Source organism: Alexandromys fortis, unplaced genomic scaffold (genome assembly GCF_014885135.2).
Source record: "Alexandromys fortis isolate MF-2015 unplaced genomic scaffold, M_Fortis_MF-2015_v1.1 scaffold_59, whole genome shotgun sequence".
Taxonomy (NCBI): domain Eukaryota; kingdom Metazoa; phylum Chordata; class Mammalia; order Rodentia; family Cricetidae; genus Alexandromys; species Alexandromys fortis.
Window position 1 is genome coordinate 5,821,383 of NW_026067943.1, and position 21,663 is coordinate 5,843,045.

Sequence of the window (21,663 nt, forward strand, 5' to 3'; positions counted from 1 at the left end):
CAAAATGTAAAATATCATTTTATCATGGTACTCTCTAAAACAATGAAGAGAGAATTCAAGTTTAGGTATTTAGCAGAAAGAATCTAAGATAGAAGATAATCAACAAGTTACCTAGAAGTAATTAGTTGCTGCAGGAATACTGTCCTAGCTGCTTGAAGAACTAAAAGGACTCTAGACTTTAGTATCTCTACTTCAAAACTGTGATTCCCTACATTTCAAAGGCTGTACATTAGCAGAAATGTGGGAACTAACCTGGATTAATAACACTATGCGACATTTTCTATATTTTTTCACTCTAGGCACAGTGAAGACCCAAGAGCAAGTTTGTGCCAAAGCCCTTTAAAGCTGGTCATGGTGGCTGGGGCATGCCTTTAATTCCAGCACTCTAGAGGCGGGAAGATTTCTGTGAGTTTGAGGCCAGCCTGGTTTACATAGTAAATGAGGTCTAGGACAGTACAAAGACTCTGTTTCAAAACTAAAAACTAAAGTAAAAGAAAGGCTTCTCATCTTAGGTAATGGACTACACATGGGACTACTCAAATTATCTCAATTATTATCGAAATTTAACAGTGAAAAAGCATAAACCCACAAAGGCAAAGAGGACACAAAAAGATAGCAAAAGACAAGAGATGTCAGCGTCAGCAAGTTTTTTTTTTTTTTTTTCCCCTAGAGTCAGGTAAGTACTTGGCAGGGTAGCAGGTGTTATGGTAGAAAACAAGAAGCCAGCCAATCTGTTATAGTCTTATGTCGAGCACCGGAGGTTGCTTTAAAAGCAGGGCTGACTCAAATGATTAAACATATCAACTAATCATTTTAAAATAACTAAAGGTAATGTCCAGAGGTCTGCTATCGAATGAAATTGAATCAACAAACAAGAAAGATTCTAGGCAGACTCTAATTCTGCTGTGGGCTGGACTAAGGATAATGGAATTGGATTACAACAGAGAATTTCAGTATCTCTCCTGTTCTTTCAGAACCAGCATCCAGGCCCATTTGCAGCCTATCACTCAAACCCAAAAGTTAAGGGTTAAATGAAGGGGGGGGGGGAGAAAGTGCGGGGAGGTACCTACAGATACTGAAACTTGAGGGCTTGAAAATAAAAAAAAAAAGAAAAACAAACTGGCCTAATTATTCTATAACAAAAATCTACCAGTGTACAAAGCAAGAAAGAATTTCCTACACCATCTTAAAGGCCCTCTCAAATGTGAGGAGAAAACCATGGTTGACCAGATATTTGAGACAAGTTTATAACAAGAAAGTTTATAACATGAAAGACTAAAACAAGATAGGAGTGGAGACATACACACTACAAGAAGCAAAAGAAAATATTCCTGAAAGACAAAAACAAATTTATAAAATAACAAGTTTGCTTTAAAAATAGACAGAGCCAGATGTGATGGTGCACATCTTTAATCCCGTACTTGGGTGGCAGAGGGAGGCAAATTACTGATTACTGAGCTTGAGGCCAGCCTGGTCTACAGAGTAAGTTCTAGGACAGCAAGGGCTACACAGAGAAATATTGTCTAGAAAAAACAAAAAGTCAGATGACCCTCCCTCCTATAAAAAAGAATCACTTGAGATTAAAATAAGTTGCCTTCTGATTTCTAAGCATGTATATACACACATCAAGTAAATAAATAAATGTAGTTTTTAAAAAAGTCTATGGTGAAATTATTTCTAATCCACAATTTAACATTAGCCAAGCTACCAATAAAGCGTGACAAAATACAGAAAATCAGAAATTGTTTTAATTTCTGCCCTCTTCTTTGTAAGCATTCTAGAGAACGTACTTTGGAACAAACCAATGAAGGCAGAGGATGTCATAAAGAAAATAAGGATTCTGTTATTTATTAACGGATTTTCAAAAAATTTCAGGACAAAAGGTTGCACCAATCTTACAGAGAAATCAATTCGGACTAGAAGAAAAGTGAGAGCTTCCAGAAATACATTTTCAAGAAAAAGACAAAACCAAGAAGAGACTATGATATTTTGAAACTACTGGAGAGATTTATAGATCTTAGAATTTGTAAATAGCTAATAGAAATTATAAAAAATTTAAAGTAATAACTCCATGGACAGTGACAACTACATAAAAGGAGAAAGAAATATATTCATATTGGAATGGCATTAACAGTATGCTGAGATTTAAAATTTAACTAAAACATGTATGTGGAGGGAGAGATTAAGAAGCTAACTTATCATTTTCAGTCAAATGAAATTAGGAACATAAGCTAAGCTCTTGAGAAAAAAATTCCAGAATAAAGTTAAACAAACAATAAGGATTTCTGAACAAAGTGGGGAGTGGATAAGAGAAATTCTCACTTTAATTTCCAAAACTCAATAGGGGCTTAATTCCTTTTTTTTACAAAACAATTTTATAGTGACAAATATATTAACAAAAATATACTTTCCCTGAAGTTAGATACACTGAAGAAAGACCTGTATGTGAGCATTCGGAAAACTAGATGGTAGTAAATAAGCCTGTGGAAATGTCTTCATAGGAAATAAAATAAAAACAATATATTCAGATACAGAAAGTGTCATGTTCCTAGTACTGATAAGCAAGTGAAGGATTTTTAACTAGTTGTTTTCACTAACCCTCTGAAATACTAAGGTGCATATGGAAACAAGCTTTAGCTTCTGGTTTCTACCTGTTCCCATGGCCAACATGCATCACAGCCTTAGGGGTACAGTTCAGTCTTCCTCTGTCAAGGCTTTTCAGAGTCAAAGCTGTTATGAATTTGTGTGCCAATCTATAAATCCCTACTCTGGTGCAGCAAATTCCAGTGACATAAAGCCATGAGCAAAACACAAAGAGCACACATATTGTCAGCAGCATGCAGATCCAAAGCAGGTGACACTGTGACCTACATTCTCCTCAGCTCTAATCAGCTTAGAAAACCTTTATTCCCAGGCTCACAAAGCCAACCTTCTGACAGAGAAAACAGCACTAGTCTGTTCTCTTTATGGTGAGAAAATCAAATTCAGAGGACACCATACAGTCCTTGAGACATACATTTCTAAAAGGATCAATTAATCTAGCGAATATATGGCATCTAAGGAAAATGGAAGATAGAGGAGCATTTTATTAAGGAGAAATGCTTTGACATAGTCACACTGACATAACAAACCTATGTACATCCCTATCTTCTGTGCTTTGTATCACCACAAAAGAGGACAGCCCTATGGAGCAGGCTATGGTTTCTACATGAAGTGTTTCCTATATGTCTGCTGCCTGGCCAATGGAAGATTAAGAAGACTGGAAAGTTTAGGAAATGGGATGTGGCTGCAGGAAATAGGTTATGGGGATAAGCCTTTGAGGTATATTATAACCCTGACCCCCTACTTTCTAGCTCCATTTTCATTCTACCATATAATAAGCTCCTCTGCCAGTTTCCTGTAGCCACAACATTCTAACCATACACACAGGGCTAAGCAAACATGGACCGAACTCTCTGAAACTATGAGCCAAAGTATTTCCTTTTCCCGTAGATTGTTTCTAATAAGAATTTTTCATGGCAGTGAGAAAAGTAACTCATTTGAATATTTCAGCCTAGAAGAATGTAATAGTTGTAAGCTGATGAAGTGGCTAACTGGGAAAGGTACATACATACCATCAAACATGGCCATTTGAGTTCAATACCAGGAACCCATGGTAGAAGGAGAGAAGTGACATCTGCAAGCTGTCCTCTAACCTCCACGTGTCGCATGTGCAGGTACATGTCTGCACTCATGCACAGACACACATAATGCACTTATAAATGACTTAATATGTTAAGTTAAATGTTAATTATGTTGACAGCCACTATAATTAGGAGAATATAATAACATCATTGATAACCTTAAAAAAAAACAGATGTTCTATCCTATGCTGTCAAAAGATCGTTTCAACATCCATTTGCACAGTGGCCTTATATACTGTGAAATTTTTGTTGTTGCTGTTAATAAACCATGTGAACTCTAGAGGATTATGTATGTTCTAATAGGTTTCCATTTGACTGGAGTTCTAGAAAACACATGCCCAGAGGATGTATGGGAAGGAGACAGGAATTATATTCTGTCTGAGCAATGCACTCCTCCACAGTTCTGTTTCTTCTGAAGAGCTGCTTAGAAGCATCATACTTAGAAGTTTTTCTTATCTCATGCTCACTCATGTTACTGCTATTCACTTGATGAAGAAATGTGCTAGAGAAATGGAAGTCTTCTCTGAGATCTTTCCCACAAAGGCAAGACTACTTAGCTAGTTTGGATGATTCTTAGTATCCACATTCACTGAGATAGAAGAATTTTGCCTCTGTGTTGACATGAGGAAGAATGGAGCATTTTATATACTAGGAAAAAAGAAAACAGCAACACACTCTGCTCAGGCTGCCACTCCAGCACTGTGCTCACATCCATGACACTCACATCAGTTCTTGGCTGGTGCTCAGAGTTTTCTTCTAATAGTTTCTATTCCAGCTAATCTTGATTTTCTGGCTTTTACAAAACAATTACCCCCCCCCCAAGGGAATGCACTAAGTGGTTTTTAAAGTGATACATTCTGAACATTAAAATAAGATTACAGAACTGAGTTGGTAGCATGCTTGCTTAGCATTCACAAGGCCCTGGGTTTCATCACTAGAAATGAATATGCTAGCTGTGGTGATGCATGCTGGTAATCACAGCATTTTGCAGGTTGTTACAGAAAGTCATCCTCAGCCTCACTGGGAGTTAGAGAGCAGCCTGAGCTAGAGATTAATTTTCAAAAATAATAATCAAACAAATAGATACAGAGCTATGTATATAACTTAGTGATATACAGAGGCACTAGATCAAATTCTCAGACCATAGGAGTGGGAAGATGAATTACAGAGTATTCTTAATGAAATAATACATGTCAGAGGGAATTAAAACAAAATGAAAGTCATTTACTAAATCATCTGTGCTATTAAATATTTAACTGGTCACTCATTCTACCTGGATTTTAGGTATGCTTTTCTTGGGGTATGGAGACCATAATGAAACAAGACAAATGATGAAACTCCAATAACGCAACTTACTAATATGCTTATTCTCTTGTACAATCAGTTCAACAGGCTTGCAGGAGTTTTATGACTTTTTCCTATGGGAAGATAGCTTAAAAATTTAGAAAGCACATTTTTGAGCAAAACGAAAGGAGTTCTAAGTAGAAGACATGCACAAAGACAGCAGTTTCCCAGTGTACTTAGAGGCAGCTCTTTATTTATAACCTAACTCTGGTGCTCAAGCACTCACCCTGTGAACATCTACCTAGCTAGGGTTGGGGAATCCTGAAGGATCCAGAGTCTAGCCCAGCAGTCTCGTAATAGTTATGGATATGTGGTTCCAAGCCTTTATTGGGTAAACTCTAGGCTAGAACAGACCTTCACGCAGCCTTCCCCCTCTAGCTGTTTGAAATCTGTTTGGGGATTGTGGTAATTTCTGTAACCACTAAGGCTTTTCATAATATCCAAAAATTCCTTGGATATTATGAAATTATTCTTTTCATCTTGGTCTAAATACTCATCACTATGCATCACAATATAAAATCAATGAGATGTGGAAAAACTTCCACATTTTTAAAAACTCTATCCTTTTTATTTAAATTTTATTATAAGGTATGTACAAGAAAAGGTCTATGTGTATTATTTGTAACTAAACATAGAAACTTGAGAGATATTTGAAGAGGGAGGTAAGTGAAATTCAGTGCTGTTAGTCTATAGAAATAATAACTTTCCTCTTTTTTGAGTATTAAATATCAAGGATCCTATCCATATTATTAAGGATTATGTTGGCTAGTTTTATTTAATTTTGACACAAGCTAGCCATTTTTGGAAGAGGGAACTTCAATCAAGTAAATGCTTCTACCAGACTGGCCTCTAGGCAAGCCTGTGAGGCATTTCATTAATTTCTGATGGATGTTGGGGGGCCTAGCCCATTGTGGGCAATGCTACTCCTAGGTAAGTTCTTATACACGATACTGCTATTGTCACCATCCAGGCAAATGCAAACCTGGACCCTTCCCTTGGAGACCTGGTAGAGGCAGAGTGGCCACCCCAGTAAGCTTGGTAGGTAGGACCCTGACTTTATGCAGGTGCAAGTGTCTCTTTAAAAGACAAGCTCCACATCTGCTCTCTCCTTCTGCCCTTCTCTGAGGAGGCAGGTCCCTGTCCCTTTCTCTCTTTTCTCTCCCCTAGTTCTCCCCCTAAAAAGTATTTAGCATGAGAACTTCACAGTACACTACTCAACTTACAAAAGAGCAGTTATTTCCTTGATAAACGTACAGGGCAATGGAAGAGGGAAATTATTTTAATCTCCCTAAGCTTACACTGTACATGAGGCTTCTGGCAATTTTTAATCATGAATGCATGTATCTCAGGCACCTGCACCCATACCACATGCACACAATATGATAAAAGTTTATGGAAACTTTATTATCTCTCCAAAATAAATCTAAAAATAAAATTGCTCTGGTTGAATTTATCAAAGTATTTGATTTAAAAAGCTTAAAAGTTTAAGCAGAGTATTCCCTTACATTACAAGATATGTTATTTTGATTGGTTTAATAAAAACCTGAAAATGGCTAATATAGTTAGGCAGGATTTCCAAGCACAGAGAACCCTGGGAAGAAGAACAGAGACACGAGGATGTAGAGGAAACATGACATGTAGGAGATGAAGTAACAAGCCATGTGTCATGTGGCATTGTGTAATTAACAGAATGGGTTAAGTTATAAGAGCCAGTAAGAAACAAGCCTCAGTTATGGGCCAAGCTTTCATAATAAGTCTCTGTCGTTTGTTTGGGGGCTGGCTGAAGGGACAGAGAAAGACTTGCTACATATTATCTTTTAGACCATATTTGCAGCGGTCGGATTAATAATCACCAAAGATAATAGGTATTTGAACAAGTTTAATAACAAAACCAGACTCACGAAACCAAGGTTCCAGCGGAGTAGCCGGCAGAGACAGGAGAGAAAGGGAAGGGGCGCGCAGCCTCTGCCCGCCCAATACATCAGTAAACATACGCCCGAGGGCAGCCCACCCCCAAGGGGAGGGCTTATCCCTACACATATTAAAAATTATTTCAAAATATTTTAAAACAGTCAAGTACAGGAAGTATGTTAAATTTCTAAACAAAATGCTCATGTTATTACAAGTCAAATACTTAAAGCAAGGAAGAGTGCAGAATGACATTTTGGAAAGCTGCCATAACTAAGCTCCGTAGAAGGCAAGCACGGGTATTCAGATTTCCAAGACAGGCAGTCAATTTCCTATTATGTAGGAAGAAAACTACCATGTTAAATTATTTACTATTCATAAGAGTCTGTAAAATTTAGGACTTAGGCCAATATTAGTTAAGAATTGATTCCAGCAGACTGGGGAAATGACATAGTTTGTGAAATCCTTGCCTTGCAAGCATGAAAAATTGAGCAGTTCCCAGTATCTATATGGCATCCCAGCAAACCAACCCTACCTCAAAAACAAAGTGGTCAGTGCCCGAGAAACAACACATGAGACTGTCATCTGTCCAACCCCCTCACACATGCACATCATGCACAAAAGATTTGTTCTATATTGTGTATATTTAAATTTTTATTTTTGAGACAGAGTTTCTTTACACAGACCTAGTTGTCATGTAACTTACTATGTAGATTAGGGTGGCTTTGAACTCATAGAGATCTACCTACTTCTGTCACCCAAGTTGAGGAGTTATAGATGTGGGCCACAAAGTCTGCCAGGCTGATAATTTTCAGAAGATGGTGGGCTGAGTAATAGTGGCGCACACCTTAAAATCCAGCACTTGGGAGACAGAGACTGGCAGACCTTTGTGAGTTCAAGGTAAGCCTGGTCTACTAAGGAAGTTCTAGGCCAGCCAAGGGCTACACAAAGAAACCCTGACTTGGAAAACAAAGACAAAAACAGTAAGAACAAAAAGACTTTGGGATTGTAGTAGGGTTAGCCACAAATGCATATAAAATATATGGAAGGCAATTAAAATCATCAATGCAGAGGTATGGGCAAAGCTACAAAAAATATTAGTTCTACATATAATGAACAGATGACCTCCAGAAAGTGAGGTATTCAAAAGTCCTAACACAGTTTTTTACAATTTCCAGTGGATGATTTTTAACTCTCTGGCACCCATATTTCCTAAAAATATTTAAGTTCAAATTAAATTATCAAATACGATTAAGGCTCTAGTTCAATAAACAAGTACAATCATTCCAATGTAAAAAATTCAGCTGGGGAATAGTGGCTCACACCTTTAACCCCAGCACTCGGGAGGCAGAGGCAGGTGGATCTCTGTGAGTTCAAGACCAGTCTGGTCTACAAGAGCTAGTTCCAGGACAAGCTCCAAAGCTACAGAGAAACCCTGTCTCAAACTGAGCCCCCCCTCCAAAAAAAATTCATCCAGCTGGGCATGGTGGAACATAGACCTGTGCACGTGCATTCTCTCTCCCCCTCTCTCTCTCTCTCTCTCTCTCTCTCTCTCTCTCTCTCTCTCTCACACACACACACACACACACACACACTCTCTCTCTCTCTCACACACACACACACACACAAAGATTTTAAAAAGAAACTTCCTTAAAATTTTTGGTTATCAAAGAAAAACATATATAGACCCACCTGGAAATTGGAAACAGACAAGAATGCCTGACAAAATTGGGAACATGGGGGCGGGGGGAGAACGAAGGGAAAAAGGGGAAGAGGAAGGTTCAGGAGAACTTGAGGGACTGGGATAGTCAAGATGGAGGAAGGACAGAGATAAGAGCAAGGAAAGATATCTTGATTGAGGGAGCCATTACAGGGTTAGCAGAAACCTGGCTCTAGGGAAATTCCCAGGAATCCACAAGAATGACCCTGCCTAAGACCATAAGCAATAGAGGAGAGGGGGCTTGATCTTGAGGTGCCCTGTAGTCAGATGGATGACTATCTTAAAAATCACCATAGAACATTCATCCAGCAACTGATGGAAACAGACAGAGACCCACATCGGAGCATTGGATTAAGCTTCCAAAGTTCAACTGAAGAGTGGATGGAATGAGAATATGAGCAAAGAGGTCAAGACCATCATGGGTACAACCACTGAAACCGTTTACCTGAGACAATAGGAGCTCACCCACTCCAAACGGACTGGGAAGGAACAACATAGGACCAAACTAGTCCCTCTGAATGTGGCTGACAGTTGCATGACTGGGGCAGACTGAGGGACCACTGGCAGTGGCACCAGAATTTATCCCTATTGCATGTACTGGCTTTTTGGGATGTATACCTTGCTCAGCCTAGATATAGTAGGTAGGGCCTTGGACCTTCCACAAAGCAATGTGCCTTACCTTCTCTAAAGATTTGATGGGGGTGGGATGGGGGTGTGTGTGGAGGGAATGGGAGGAGGGGAGAGAGTGGGAACTTGAATTAGTATTTTTTTAAAAGAAATTTCATAAATTAAAAAAACAAAACAAAACAAAAAAGTTGGTTCTAATACCTAGTTAGAGCCTCTTATCAACTGTGTGGACATGGCAAGACATTTCTACTTCACTTGATCCTTGTTTATTATTATTTATAAAATAAATTTATTGGGGCTGGAGAGATGACTCAGAGGTTAAGAGCATTGCCTGCTCTTCTAGGGGTCCTGGGTTCATTTCCCAGCAACCACATGGTGGCTCACAACCATCTGTGATGGGGTCTAGTGCCCTCTTCTGGCCTGAGGGCATACACACAGACAGAATATTGTATACATGATAGATGGATGGATATTTTTTAAAAAAATAAAATAAATTTATTATTTATTCATTATTATAAAATAAGTAATAATATTTGAAAGTCCAGTTGTTGACAAAAAAGGTCCATTACTACACCTATAGCCCTTCCAAAGCCTGTATTAATACTTTCTGATTTATAAAAACAAACAATCAAACACCCCAGCCACTAGAGATTATTACCTGGAAAAGAGAATCATGCAGAAGAGGCTTACTGAAGACAATTCCAGTGCAGAAAGAATGACACATTCTCATAGCCCTACCAGAGAAACACAGGAAGCAAGATTTTTGGCCTACTGGTGAGATCTGGCTATAGTGACACAAGGAGAATGGGATGCTTTGGGAGATCTGAGAGGCTAGACCAAAAATGCTGCCGAGTTGTCATCCTACCAACAACTGAAGAAATGCCCCCACCAGTACAATTAAGGCTTCTGTATTAATGGAAAATTCTACAGGAAAATACCCTTACATTTGTATCTTTCCTTCCACATGGTTAGCAAAACAACAGGGGAAAAAAAGCCCACAAATCAACAAAAGCATCTTTGTCCTGACTGCCAGGCTACCTGCCAATTATGGTAACAAGTAAACAAAACAAGTCAGCTAACAATAATTTGTTTTCTTTACATACACATTGCTTGGGGTGAAATACAAATTGTTTGAGGGGAAGTAGTAGTTATTATCTGGCAATTTTACTGTGACCTTTCAATTGTAAATAGAATAAAAAATTGGAAACATGGGTTTCCATTTCATCTAAGTTTCTTTTTTAAGAGTAATTATTAGTTTAAAACCATGTCAATTACTTAATAACAATTTTTTTACCTTTTTGTTGTTTTAGGAAAATTTGTAGTTCATTAAAATTTTTTTTGCCAATCTACTTCCTTCTAGCATCTTCAATAGCTTCTTAATTTACAATATATTGGCTACACTAGATATACAATAAAAAGCAGCCAATTACTATCTCTGCTATTGAAGATCCAGCAAGACTAATCATTAGCACTCTGGTCATGGACAAGTTTGAAATTTTCCCTAACCCTAATTACCTCATTAAAAATATTTTTAGATGTATTTATTCAGTGTTTTGTCTGCATGTATGCCCATGCACGAAGAGTGTGCCTAGTACCTGTTCAGGTGGGAAGAGGGTGTTGAATTCCCTGGAACAGGAGTAATGTGTAGTTGTAAGTTGCCATGTGACATGCCAGGAACCAAACCCAAATCCTCTGCAGCATCTCCTGAGCCATTTCTCCAGCCTCAATATACCCAATTTTAAAAAAAGTTATAGTCCTGTAAACAACCTTACAAAGAATCTTGCCAACTATATCAGGAAAGGCTCAATATTAAATGGTCTGTTAAAATTCAATATTGCCAGCCGGGCAGTGGTGGCACTCGTCTTTAATCCCAGAACTTGGGAGGCAGAGGCATGTGGCTCTTTGTGAGTTCGAAGCCAGCCTGGTCTACAGAGTTAGTTCGAGGATAGTTAGGGCTGTTAGATAGAGAGACCCTGTCTCAAAAAACAAAACAAAACAAAAAAACCCAAATAAACCAACCAACAAGCAATCAATATTGCCAAGGCAGGTTACATAGGTAAGAGTTTTGCCTTCATTGCCTTTTCTAACTACAACTCTGAAATGTTGTATTGTGGCTTATGTGAGACTTTAATAATGAATTCTCTTCCATACACAATGCAGAAGTACCTCCACAAAGACTGCTTATTTAGCTGGTTACCTCCCTAAATAAGACTTATATTTTAGATATTCTAAATAATCCTTTGCTAATTTAGAAATCTGAGCATGCACAACATCACTGCTCACATTTTACTGTAGTATTAAAAGTAACTCTATGGCCAGAGAGACGTCTCAGTGGGTTTAAGCCTCTGAACCCACATAAGAAAGCTAGAAAGTGGTGAATGCCAGCATTCTTCTAGCAAGATGGGAGGTAGATAAAAAATTTCAAAATATTTTTAGTTGTATCTACACACAAAGCATTCATTAATGCAGAATGTGTAATAATTGTGATTCTAAATGTCAAGGTTCAAAAGTGAAATCTCATGGGCTTATACTAACCAATGAAATCAAAGGTCATGATGATGTAACATCCAAGTAAACAAATTTTAACACATACTTGTCAATTTCTGAAATACACAGTTTGCTAAGCCCAGTTTTTTTGCTAACTTGCCAAAGCTACCTGTTTTTCTTAAAAAATGCTATGCCATGATCACTGAGGAAAACAATCTAGTCTAGAGGTTGTCTGGTATTAATATCTGACCATGGTCTGTCCCTCTGAGTGTCCATTATGAATCTTTAAAGGTGAGGTCTTGTTAGATAACAAGAATCATAACCTCTTTGGGAAACTGAAGTTCTCCCAGCTACTAAGATTCAAGGTTATGATAAAGTACCAAGGCCCCTGTGAACAAAAGGGGAAATCAGAAACCAGGTCTATGTTAGACTCCTTTAGAGGTCCCCTTTACCCTAAAGCATGTGACTACTTTTTTTCTATTTTTTTTTAATTTATTTTTACTTAAAAATTTCCACCTCCTCCCATTTCTCTCCCCCTCTCCCACCTCCCTCCCCTTCCCTCTCCAGTCCAAAGAGCAGTCAGGGTTCCCTGCCCTGTGGGAAGTTCAAGGAGCACTCCCTTCCATCCAGGTCTAGGAAGGTGAGCATCCAAACAGACTAGGCTCCCACAAAGCCAGTACATGCAGTAGGATCAAAACCCAGTGCCATTGTCCTTGGCTTCTCAGTCAGCCCTCCTTGTCCGACATGTTCAAAGAGTCCAGTTTGATCACATGCTCCATCAGTCCCAGTCCAGCTTGCTTTGGTGAACTCCCATTAGATCAGCCCCACCAGGCAAAAATTGGAAACTTGGGGGTGGGAGTAGGGTGGGGGTAAGGGGGGAGAAAAAAGTGAGAAGGGGGGGATGGGGAGAGCTTCGGGGAATGGGACGGTTGGGATGGAGGAAGGGTGGATATGGGAGCAGGGAAGTATATATCTTAATTAAGGGAGCCATTTTAGGGTTGGCAAGAGACTTAACTCTAGAGGTGTCCCCAGGTGTCCATAGAGATGTCTCCAGATAGATCCTTGGGCAACTGAGGAGAGGGAGCCTGAAATAGCCCTATCCTATAGCCATACTGATGAATATCTTGCATATCACCATAGAACCTTCATCTGGTGATGGATGAAGCTAGAGACAGAGACCCACATTGGAGCACTGAACTGAGCTCCCAAGGTCCAAATGAGGAGCAGAAGGAGGGAGAACATGAGCAAGGAAGTCAGGACCGCGAGGGGCGCGCCCACCCACATGCGACTACTTTTTAAGACAAAGAATAATAGGTAAAATTTAATTTTTTGTTTGTTTTAATCCAAGGTCTCTCTGTATAGGCCAGACTGGCTTCCAACTCAGATCATCTTGCTCAGCCTCCTCAGTGCTGGGATTACAAGCAAGCACCACCTCAAATGGCTTAAAATTTAAAGAATGGACTACTGTTTGCTTTATGTCATACCTTCATCATAAAGCTTGCTGTTTCTGAACATAACACACATAACTCAGATATGAAAAGCAAACACAGTTTAAAAAAATCTACCTATGATGTTCAACTTTGCACAATTCAGTCATTTCTTCCAAATTTCCAATTTACTGGAATGTAAGTTTCTCAGGTATACCCTATTTTCTAGTGTTCATTGCTATCCACTGTCAGGTTTTCCTTTTCACTTATTAAGGACAATAACACTTTTTCCTATCTATTTCCACTCAAAACAATCATATTAAGTGCTGACATTAAATATGTACTTATTCTTATTTTATATATGAGTATTTTGACTGTTTGCATATCTGTGTAACACATTTGTATTTTTGTGCCCCTGAAGGACAGAAGAGGTGGTTGAATCTCCTGGAGCTGGAGTGATAGGTGGTTGTGAACTGTCAAGTAGGTGGTAGCAACTAAACCCAGGCCCTCTACAAAAGCAGCAAGTGTTCTTAACTACTAAGCCATTTCTCTAGTTTATGACATAAAATCTTTAAGAAAAAAAAATCTTCTGGGACCACTATCTATATATTTGTTTTTATTAATGTGTCTATGGTGTATGCGTATGACATATGAGTGTAAGTGTACATGTGCCACAGCATATACCATAGCACATGTATAGAGGTCAGAGGACAATTTCCAGTGGTCCATTCTAGCCTTCCACCTTGTTTCTGAGTATGTACTGTGTATTCTAAGCTAACATGGACAGCACGTCTCTCAGTGATTCTCCTGAATCATCACAGTGATTCTGGAATTCCAGATGTGCCCTACTGCATCTGGCTTTTTGTGTGGGTTCTGGAATCTGAACTCAAGTTGTCAGGCTTGTACAGCAAGTGCTTTTGCCCACTGAGTCACCTCCCTAAACTCACTCTATTCACATTATATTGTTTTAAATGTGTCTGTGGCAAAGGATAGAACTACGCATTCTGACTCTAAGGGCTGAAGACTAACAACCCCAAAGTTACTTGACTTGGTGATCAAGGTTTGGTTTATAAAGTACCTGTTAAGGAAAACTAAGGGACCAAAAGTATGTTTTCATTTTTAACATATGACCACTTCTCCAGTCCTGTATTATTGACTGTCTGTAAAACATTCCCTTGAAGGTGTCAACAATCCAACAAATATTAAATGTACAGAAGACAGAGACTTTTGCTAGAATTTTTATAAAAACTATACATAATTATTAATTGGGAAAATAAATAATATTTTCTTACGGTTTGTAGCCAAATCTAATTGCTTAAAATTCCTTATCTTTTTAAATTTCAACACTGTCAAATCCTGCCTTTTTTACCATTTGTTCCATAGCTAAAGTGATCAAATCAATTCAAATTACAAGAGCAAATGCTTCATTCAGCCCATTCCTAAGACGTATTCCACATTTCTCACCTCCTCTTCCAGGCCTAGGACCCCACCTAGTGGACTGCAGCTGAAATCACCCTTTCCACTGTTTGACTTCTTCCCTGCATGGATGGCAGGCACACTGGCTGATTGGACTTGATTAATGCTCAACTAACTCTATTTCAGAAATTTCTTTAACCCATATATTTCTCAAACCACTTTCTGTTCATATTCCAGTTAGAGCCAAATATTATAAAAGTTCTTTTTCTCTATTTATATTGTAGTAAGTGAACCCCAAAGATTCCCCAACTTTAGTTCAATAAAGACAGCGCACTCCTTAACTTTGTCACTAAATGAGAAACTAATATAGTAAATTCTTGGTCTTAAAAATAATGATCAATGACCTCAAATTTTATCCCCAGAAGATTCAAGATTTGCACTGACTTTTCATGTCCCTCTAGTTAAGTTTATTCTTTCTCAGAATTCATAGCAAAAAAAGTTTGTATTTTATAAAAGCAGCAATATGTAATTGTACTAATTCCTGTTGCACTTACTATATAATTACCACTACAGCAAGCAGCACAGGGCACAGACTCCAACAGGATGTTAGAAGAATGGAACTTTTGGGCTCTAGTGAGAATCTTCATATATATTATTTCTTTCTAACTAAAATTCAGAGTGGCTTCACACATAGAAACAAACAACTGTGCTTTAAGACTGCACCTCAAAACTAATCTCTCTGAGAACTTCGCTTTATTTTCTCTCCTGTGTTAGTCCATCTTGAATAAAACTAGTCCAAAAAAACCTCCTATATATATTTTTTAAATTTACTTGTAATAGTTTCTATATTATTTCCTCTCTTCCCTTTCTGATTCCTTCCATACATTCCCCCTTGAACTCAGATTTATGGTCTCTTTAATCATTGTTATGTGTGCACACACACTCAGGCACGAGTATGTGTGTCCTAAACATATAAATACTACATGCTCAGTCCATATAATGCTGGCTGAATGTCTATGATCTCAGGGATAATTACTTGGTATTAAATAACCAATCAAGAGGGCTCTTCCAATTCCTAATTATGTGCTACATATTTGTCCTTATACTCACAAACAGATTTAATTCTCACCCTTAATCAAAGAAATTTATCTTTGTAACAGACAGAGACCATATAGAAAACTACAACCAATGAAAATGCAGAAGAGATCATGAGGTGACCAATCTAAACTGATACATCTGTAAAAACAATTCCTGTACCAAAGACTCAGGGGATCATATCACAATAGAAGGAAGAAAGATCGTAAAATACAGAGAAGTAGGAAGTTTACTAAAACTGTGACTTCTAGAAATGCAGAGAGGCTACAGACCCATGAAGTTTCATCAAATAAGACCTGAACAACACCAATGAACATGCTAACACGGAAAGGGTCTCAATACTAGACAACTACGGGCAACCAGGAAAACAGAAGAGCAGGAAAAACTATCTTCCCTAGGAAAGAGTCCTTCTAATATATTTTCAGTTCCTTTCATAATCTTTTTTAAAAATTTATTTAACTTTATTTTAAGTGCATTGGTGTCAGATCTCCTGGAACTGGAGTTACAGACAGCTGTGAGCTGCCATATGGGTATTAGCAGTTGAACCCAGGTCTTCAGTTGTCTTAACTGCTGAGCCATCTCTCCAGTACCCCCTCCTTTCAGAGTCTTAGTACCACTCTATTTCCAATCACATTATCAAACTCACATACATTGCTCAAACAAAGAATTTTTCCTAAGCTAAAATTCTGAAATTTTAAAAAGTCAGTTATACACAGTCATACATTTTGCTAATCTTCTCGTCTAATCTAATCTTCTAATGTCTCCTGACGGTCTTTACTTACTCTCAGTAGGGTTCTATGTGGGGTATAAAGAATTAAAATGTATAGCCCTAGCTTTCCAGGGGACAAATCAAGTCTTGGAATGTTTTTGCAGTTTTCCTTTGAATCTCAGTTACTTTGACACCTGATTACCTGCATTAGTTTTGTTACCTTAGAAAGTGATATTCTGACAGGGCTCCATAGTTCTAGGATACTCTGCAAGGCCCACATTCTCTAGAATGCCCATTCAACTGGCCTCTGGGTGTTGAAGTGAGGGTTTGAACTCAGGTCCTCAACCATTTCCTATCCACTGAGTAATCTCTCCAGTCCCTCCACCCAAAGTTTTGAGATAGGGTCTCTCAATGAGTCTAGAGCTTACTGATTCTGGTAGTCTAGCTGGCCAAGATGACCCTCAAGCACTAGGATTTCAGGTATATGAACACTGCACCTGGCTTTTTCTATGAAGATTCTGGAGATTGAACTCAGGTTTTTATGCTTAACTGAGCCATTCCTTAATCCTTCAAGCTCTTATTAGAAAAAACTATTCCACCCAGCCACTCGGGAGACAGAGGCAGGCGGATCTCTGTGAGTTCGAGGCCAGCCTGGTCTACAAGAGCTAGTTCCAGGACAGGCTTCAAAAAGCTACAGAGAAACCCTGTCTCAAAAATCAAAAAAAAAAAAAAAAAAAAAAAGAAAAAAAGAAAAGAAAAGAAAAAAGAAAAAAACTATTCCAACCAAGTACTGCTCCTCACCCGTCTGACACGCATAATAGCTATGACTTCTGTTCTGGAAGTACAGTAAACAAACTATTTTTCAGGATTTTATTTATTTATTTTTTTGGTAACTGTTCAGGCCTCTGGGACATTTCTAGTTGTTCTTTGTCCTGCTCAGGCACCTGAATAATGGTTTGCTTCTTCACATTCTCAGGCAGCACATTCTTCATAAGGTCTTCCCTGACTTTCTACTTAAAAGAGTTCTTATTCTTTGTGTCTTTTACTCAAGTTTTATTTATCTATCTTCCATTTCTATATAGTAAGTGCAACAAAGACAAATGTTTTCCCTTTTATCAGCTTTACTCATTTGTGTGGTTACTACCCCACTATCATATCATCATGCTAGTTTAAAATACTCTTAGGAGCTAAGATCAGGTATTATATACCTAAATATCTTCAATAAGGGTTTCCAGAATGCCTTACATTCTGGAATACATACTCCTAAGTCTAATCACACATTTTGAATGGGTATGAGATGGTAAAGAAAAAGGAATGTTCAACCTGTCAGTCATTCTAACAAGGTCCCAAGGCAGCAAACTCCTTTAGCCATCTTAACTTTATTTTTCTTTTCAGAATATAAAAATTTATTACTGTGATTCCACTGTCAAAATTTAGGATCTTGGTCTTCTTGCCTTTGTACAGGGCCAAAAGAGACACGTTGGCGACTTTAACAACCTTAAAGCGGACTCCATGAACATCACCTACAGCATGACTCTTTCGACCAAATCCAGCAACCAGAACTTCATCGTTTTCCTCAATGAAGTTCAAGCAACCATCATTGGGCACAAAAGCTGTGATTTTCTTGCCGTTCTTGATGAGCTGCACCCTGACACACTTCCTGATAGCAGAATTTGGCTGTTTGGTTTCAACCCATACTTTTTCCAGCACAATTCCCTTGGCCTGAGAGGCACCTCCAAAAGGATTGGCCTTAAGGGCTGTGCCCAAGTGGGCTTTCTTCCACTGTTTATTCTGCCACTCCTGGTCCCGCCGGTGGCTGCAGAGCTTCCTGGTGGTACGGAGACCACAACACGCCCATCTTGCTGGCACCGAGGGCCCGAGAGAAAACACCATCTTAATTTTAACAATATTTTCCTTTTTTCTTATAATTCCCCTGCCTTAAACTAACATCTTTTCCTACGCCAGAACACTTACGTATTTCTCCATCTCTTATTTCTTAGAGCAGTCCCAAATCAAAGTCAACCTGACAATTCTCCTCTTCTCAGTGTATTTGTTATTTACCCAATACATATGGCCTGATAGCACATGGGTATACACTTCAGGTACTTCATGGGTTAGTATCAGAGAATTCTCAAAGACACTATGGAAGAACTGTGGGCACAAATGGTGGGTAAAACTGAACTGATTTTATAAGACAGCCAATTTTTAAAAATCTGACAGAAAGATCTAGTATAAAACCACCTGAATCTTCATAACTTAATACCATTAGCTAATTTTTCCTATTAGATACATGTAACTTATATATATATATAATTATCATATATAGAATTTATAAATTGGAGAAAGAGGAACTATAACTTCTTGTACACAGAACATGGTAGCTAAAAAACATGCCTAAGGATGAGTGTTGTGTCAGACACTTTTAATCTCAGCACTGAGGAAGCAGAGGCAGGTGGACTACTGTGAGTTCAAGGACAGCCTGGTCTCCAGTGAATTCCAGGCCAACCAGTGCTACATAGTGAGGCCTGTCTCAAAAAAAAAAAAGAATAAATAAATAAATAAATAAAAAAAAAATAAAAAAGTTCTATATTGCTTAAGCTCTGAAACATTCTGGTGGTGAAACAAGCTGTTATGAAACCACGAGAATACTTAACTTCCTATATTTTTGCTGTCTCATCAACAACAATGAAAAAACAATCTATCAAAGCCAAGTATATGGCTGTTTGAGCACCAAGGAGAAAATTACACGCGTCTAAACAAAGTTCCTGCCACATCATAAGCAAAGAATAAATGGCAGCTATCATTATAACGGTCATTAAGATATAATAAGGTGCCTTATCTATTACTTTCAAGTGTTAAGATAACTATACTGCAATGTATTTTCATATTCTCTAATATATAAAATGATGAATAAAAACTATATTACAGCAAGTTAGTTCACAGTATTATATTGTCAGTAAAAAATTTAAATGAAATTGTATTTATAGATATAGAAAAATGCTCATAACAGTTTTAGTTGAAAAAACTCAACATTAAATGTGTCTGATTTTACTTAAAATAGTAATAAAATTGATTAAAAATAAACCGTCTTCAATTTATTTTTCAAATGTAAGTAATATATTGAAAAAACCTACCAAAATATTGGCAAGAGCTATTTTTATTTTTTTCTTTTCCTTTCTATATTTCCAATTTTTCCATATTGAGCATGTACTATGGACATACATGAGATGAGACTAATATTTTCAAAGGTTTGTAAAGTTTGAATATGTTAATAATGTTTTCATATAGGGAAAAATGATCCCAATAAACCTAAAAAGGAAAGGAAAACTGAACCTTTGGGCTGGGTAGCTGAGTTGGCATAGCGCTTGCCCAGAGTACACAGAGTCCGAGTTTAATCCACAACACTGAATAAACCGGGTGTGTTAATACACACTTATACTCCTAGCACTTGGGAGTTAAAAGCAGGAGGATCAGAACTTTAAAGGTGTACTCTGATACATAGTAATTTTGAGGTTAGCTTGGACTACAAGAGATATCTTCACCACCATGAGATAACTCAGTGGGGAAAAGTGCTTACTGCCAAGCTTGAGGATCTGGAGTTTAATTCTTGGGACTCACATGACAGAAGGAAAGACTAAACTCCTACAAGTTCTTCTCTGGCATGCACATGCACTCTGTAATGTGCCCCTCCACCACACGAATAAATAAACATGAAATATAAAAATGAGGAACTTTCAATAATCAACATACCGTGATAATTCTAACTAAATTTCTTGTTACTCATCAGGTCAAAGTCATGCTTTGCACATTAGTACAAGTAAACAGGAATTATTTTCTTTTTTGTTTTGTTTTTTTGAGACATGGTCTCACATTACACAGGCAGACCTAAAACATATTTGGTCTCAAACCGTACACAGCCGATTCCTGATCCTCCTGCCTTCCCCTATCAAGCACTGGGATTATAGGTATACACCATTAGACCTATCATGGAAATTTTCAAAATATCTAACTAAAACCCAAAATACTTTAAAAACCAGTCTGAATATTTGTTGTGTGTGTGTGTGTGTGTGTGTGTGTGTGTGTGTACACAGTCACATAACATCTGTGAAATAGTAAGTTAACAGAAATCTAATAGACTTACCCGCTCTGCAACTGACTCATCTCCGGGCACACACACAGTAACAGCACAAGCTATTTCCATCACGGAAGAGCTGGTAGGAGCATCAGTTGTGGATGAAGACCTGGGTCGACCTGACTGTATAACAGCAGCCACCTCCTGGCCAGATTTCCTGTTGATTTGGGGACTTCCCTTTGGGGCTTCTGACTTGCCCCGCCTACTATGCAAGCTTGTCCCTCTCTTCATCTTGGGTGGCACTCGAATCTGTTGCAGAACACGATTCAGAGCTGTGGGGTGGGTGGAGACACCATCAATCTCAGCACATGCGTTCTGACTGTCCAGATCCACTTCGGGCTCTGGATCTGTCTGAAGCTGCTGCACATCGTGTGGAGACACTGATGACCTCCTGCGCTGGTGCTGGAAGAGATGCTTCAAACCTTGGCCAATCACATTAATGTTCTCCAGAGCATTGTGGGTCATTTTAGATAACTTTTGTTCTGATTCTGTCTGCCTCCTGGCTTCTGCATCTTGGGATTTGCCTCCAGGATCAGGGTCCTCATATAACTGTTCACTGCCGGAAGGCTCCATTAGTAAGCTTAATAAGCTTATTTGCAAACTCAAAAAATTTTAAACACACCGAGACTGTCAAATTAGGTAGGCATTTGCTTCACCAGTGACTATGCATGCAGCTGTGAGATGGAGGCTTCATGCCTACCTAATGTTAAAAAAAAAGAAAAAGAAAAAAAAAACAACAACCTTGTATCATACATCCATGCAAAAAATACAGAAACACTACAAAGAAACAAAGAAAACATGCAGCTAGCCAAACAAATAAGTTACAATCATTAAGCAATCTTTAATCGAAAGATTAAAAGATAATTTTTTTCAGATAATGGGTTATGGTATTTTCTAGAATAAGAAGCCCAAAACACAGGAAATGAAAATAGCAATGTTGGGGGAAAAAAATCCTTTTACAAGTTTCAGTATATGAAGGATAGGACCATTTTGGAATAGACACCATAATAGCAGCTGGCAGGACAAGCAACCATTGCTTAGAGAATCAAGAGAACTAGACCATTTAGTATGTTTAGTCTAGCTGAGGCAATTAAATTCTTTTTATTTATAGTCAC

General features: G+C 38.2%; 2 protein-coding genes across 3 annotated transcripts in view; both read right to left on the minus strand.

Moving 5' to 3' along the window:
- Positions 1-21,663, minus strand: part of Tmcc1 (transmembrane and coiled-coil domain family 1) — a 200,165-nt gene that overhangs the window by 118,278 nt on the left and 60,224 nt on the right. For both annotated transcript variants that reach the window (XM_050148362.1, XM_050148363.1), the window contains one exon: positions 20,558-21,248. In XM_050148362.1, the coding sequence (XP_050004319.1) occupies positions 20,558-21,121 (564 nt within the window). In that variant the 5' untranslated portion in view covers positions 21,122-21,248. The remainder of the gene's footprint in view (positions 1-20,557; positions 21,249-21,663) is intronic.
- LOC126505451 (40S ribosomal protein S23-like) lies at positions 15,253-18,412 on the minus strand. Its single transcript, XM_050148369.1, has one exon. It carries the CDS (start codon positions 18,307-18,309, stop codon positions 17,752-17,754), a length of 558 nt encoding a protein of 185 aa, XP_050004326.1. The 5' UTR covers positions 18,310-18,412; the 3' UTR covers positions 15,253-17,751.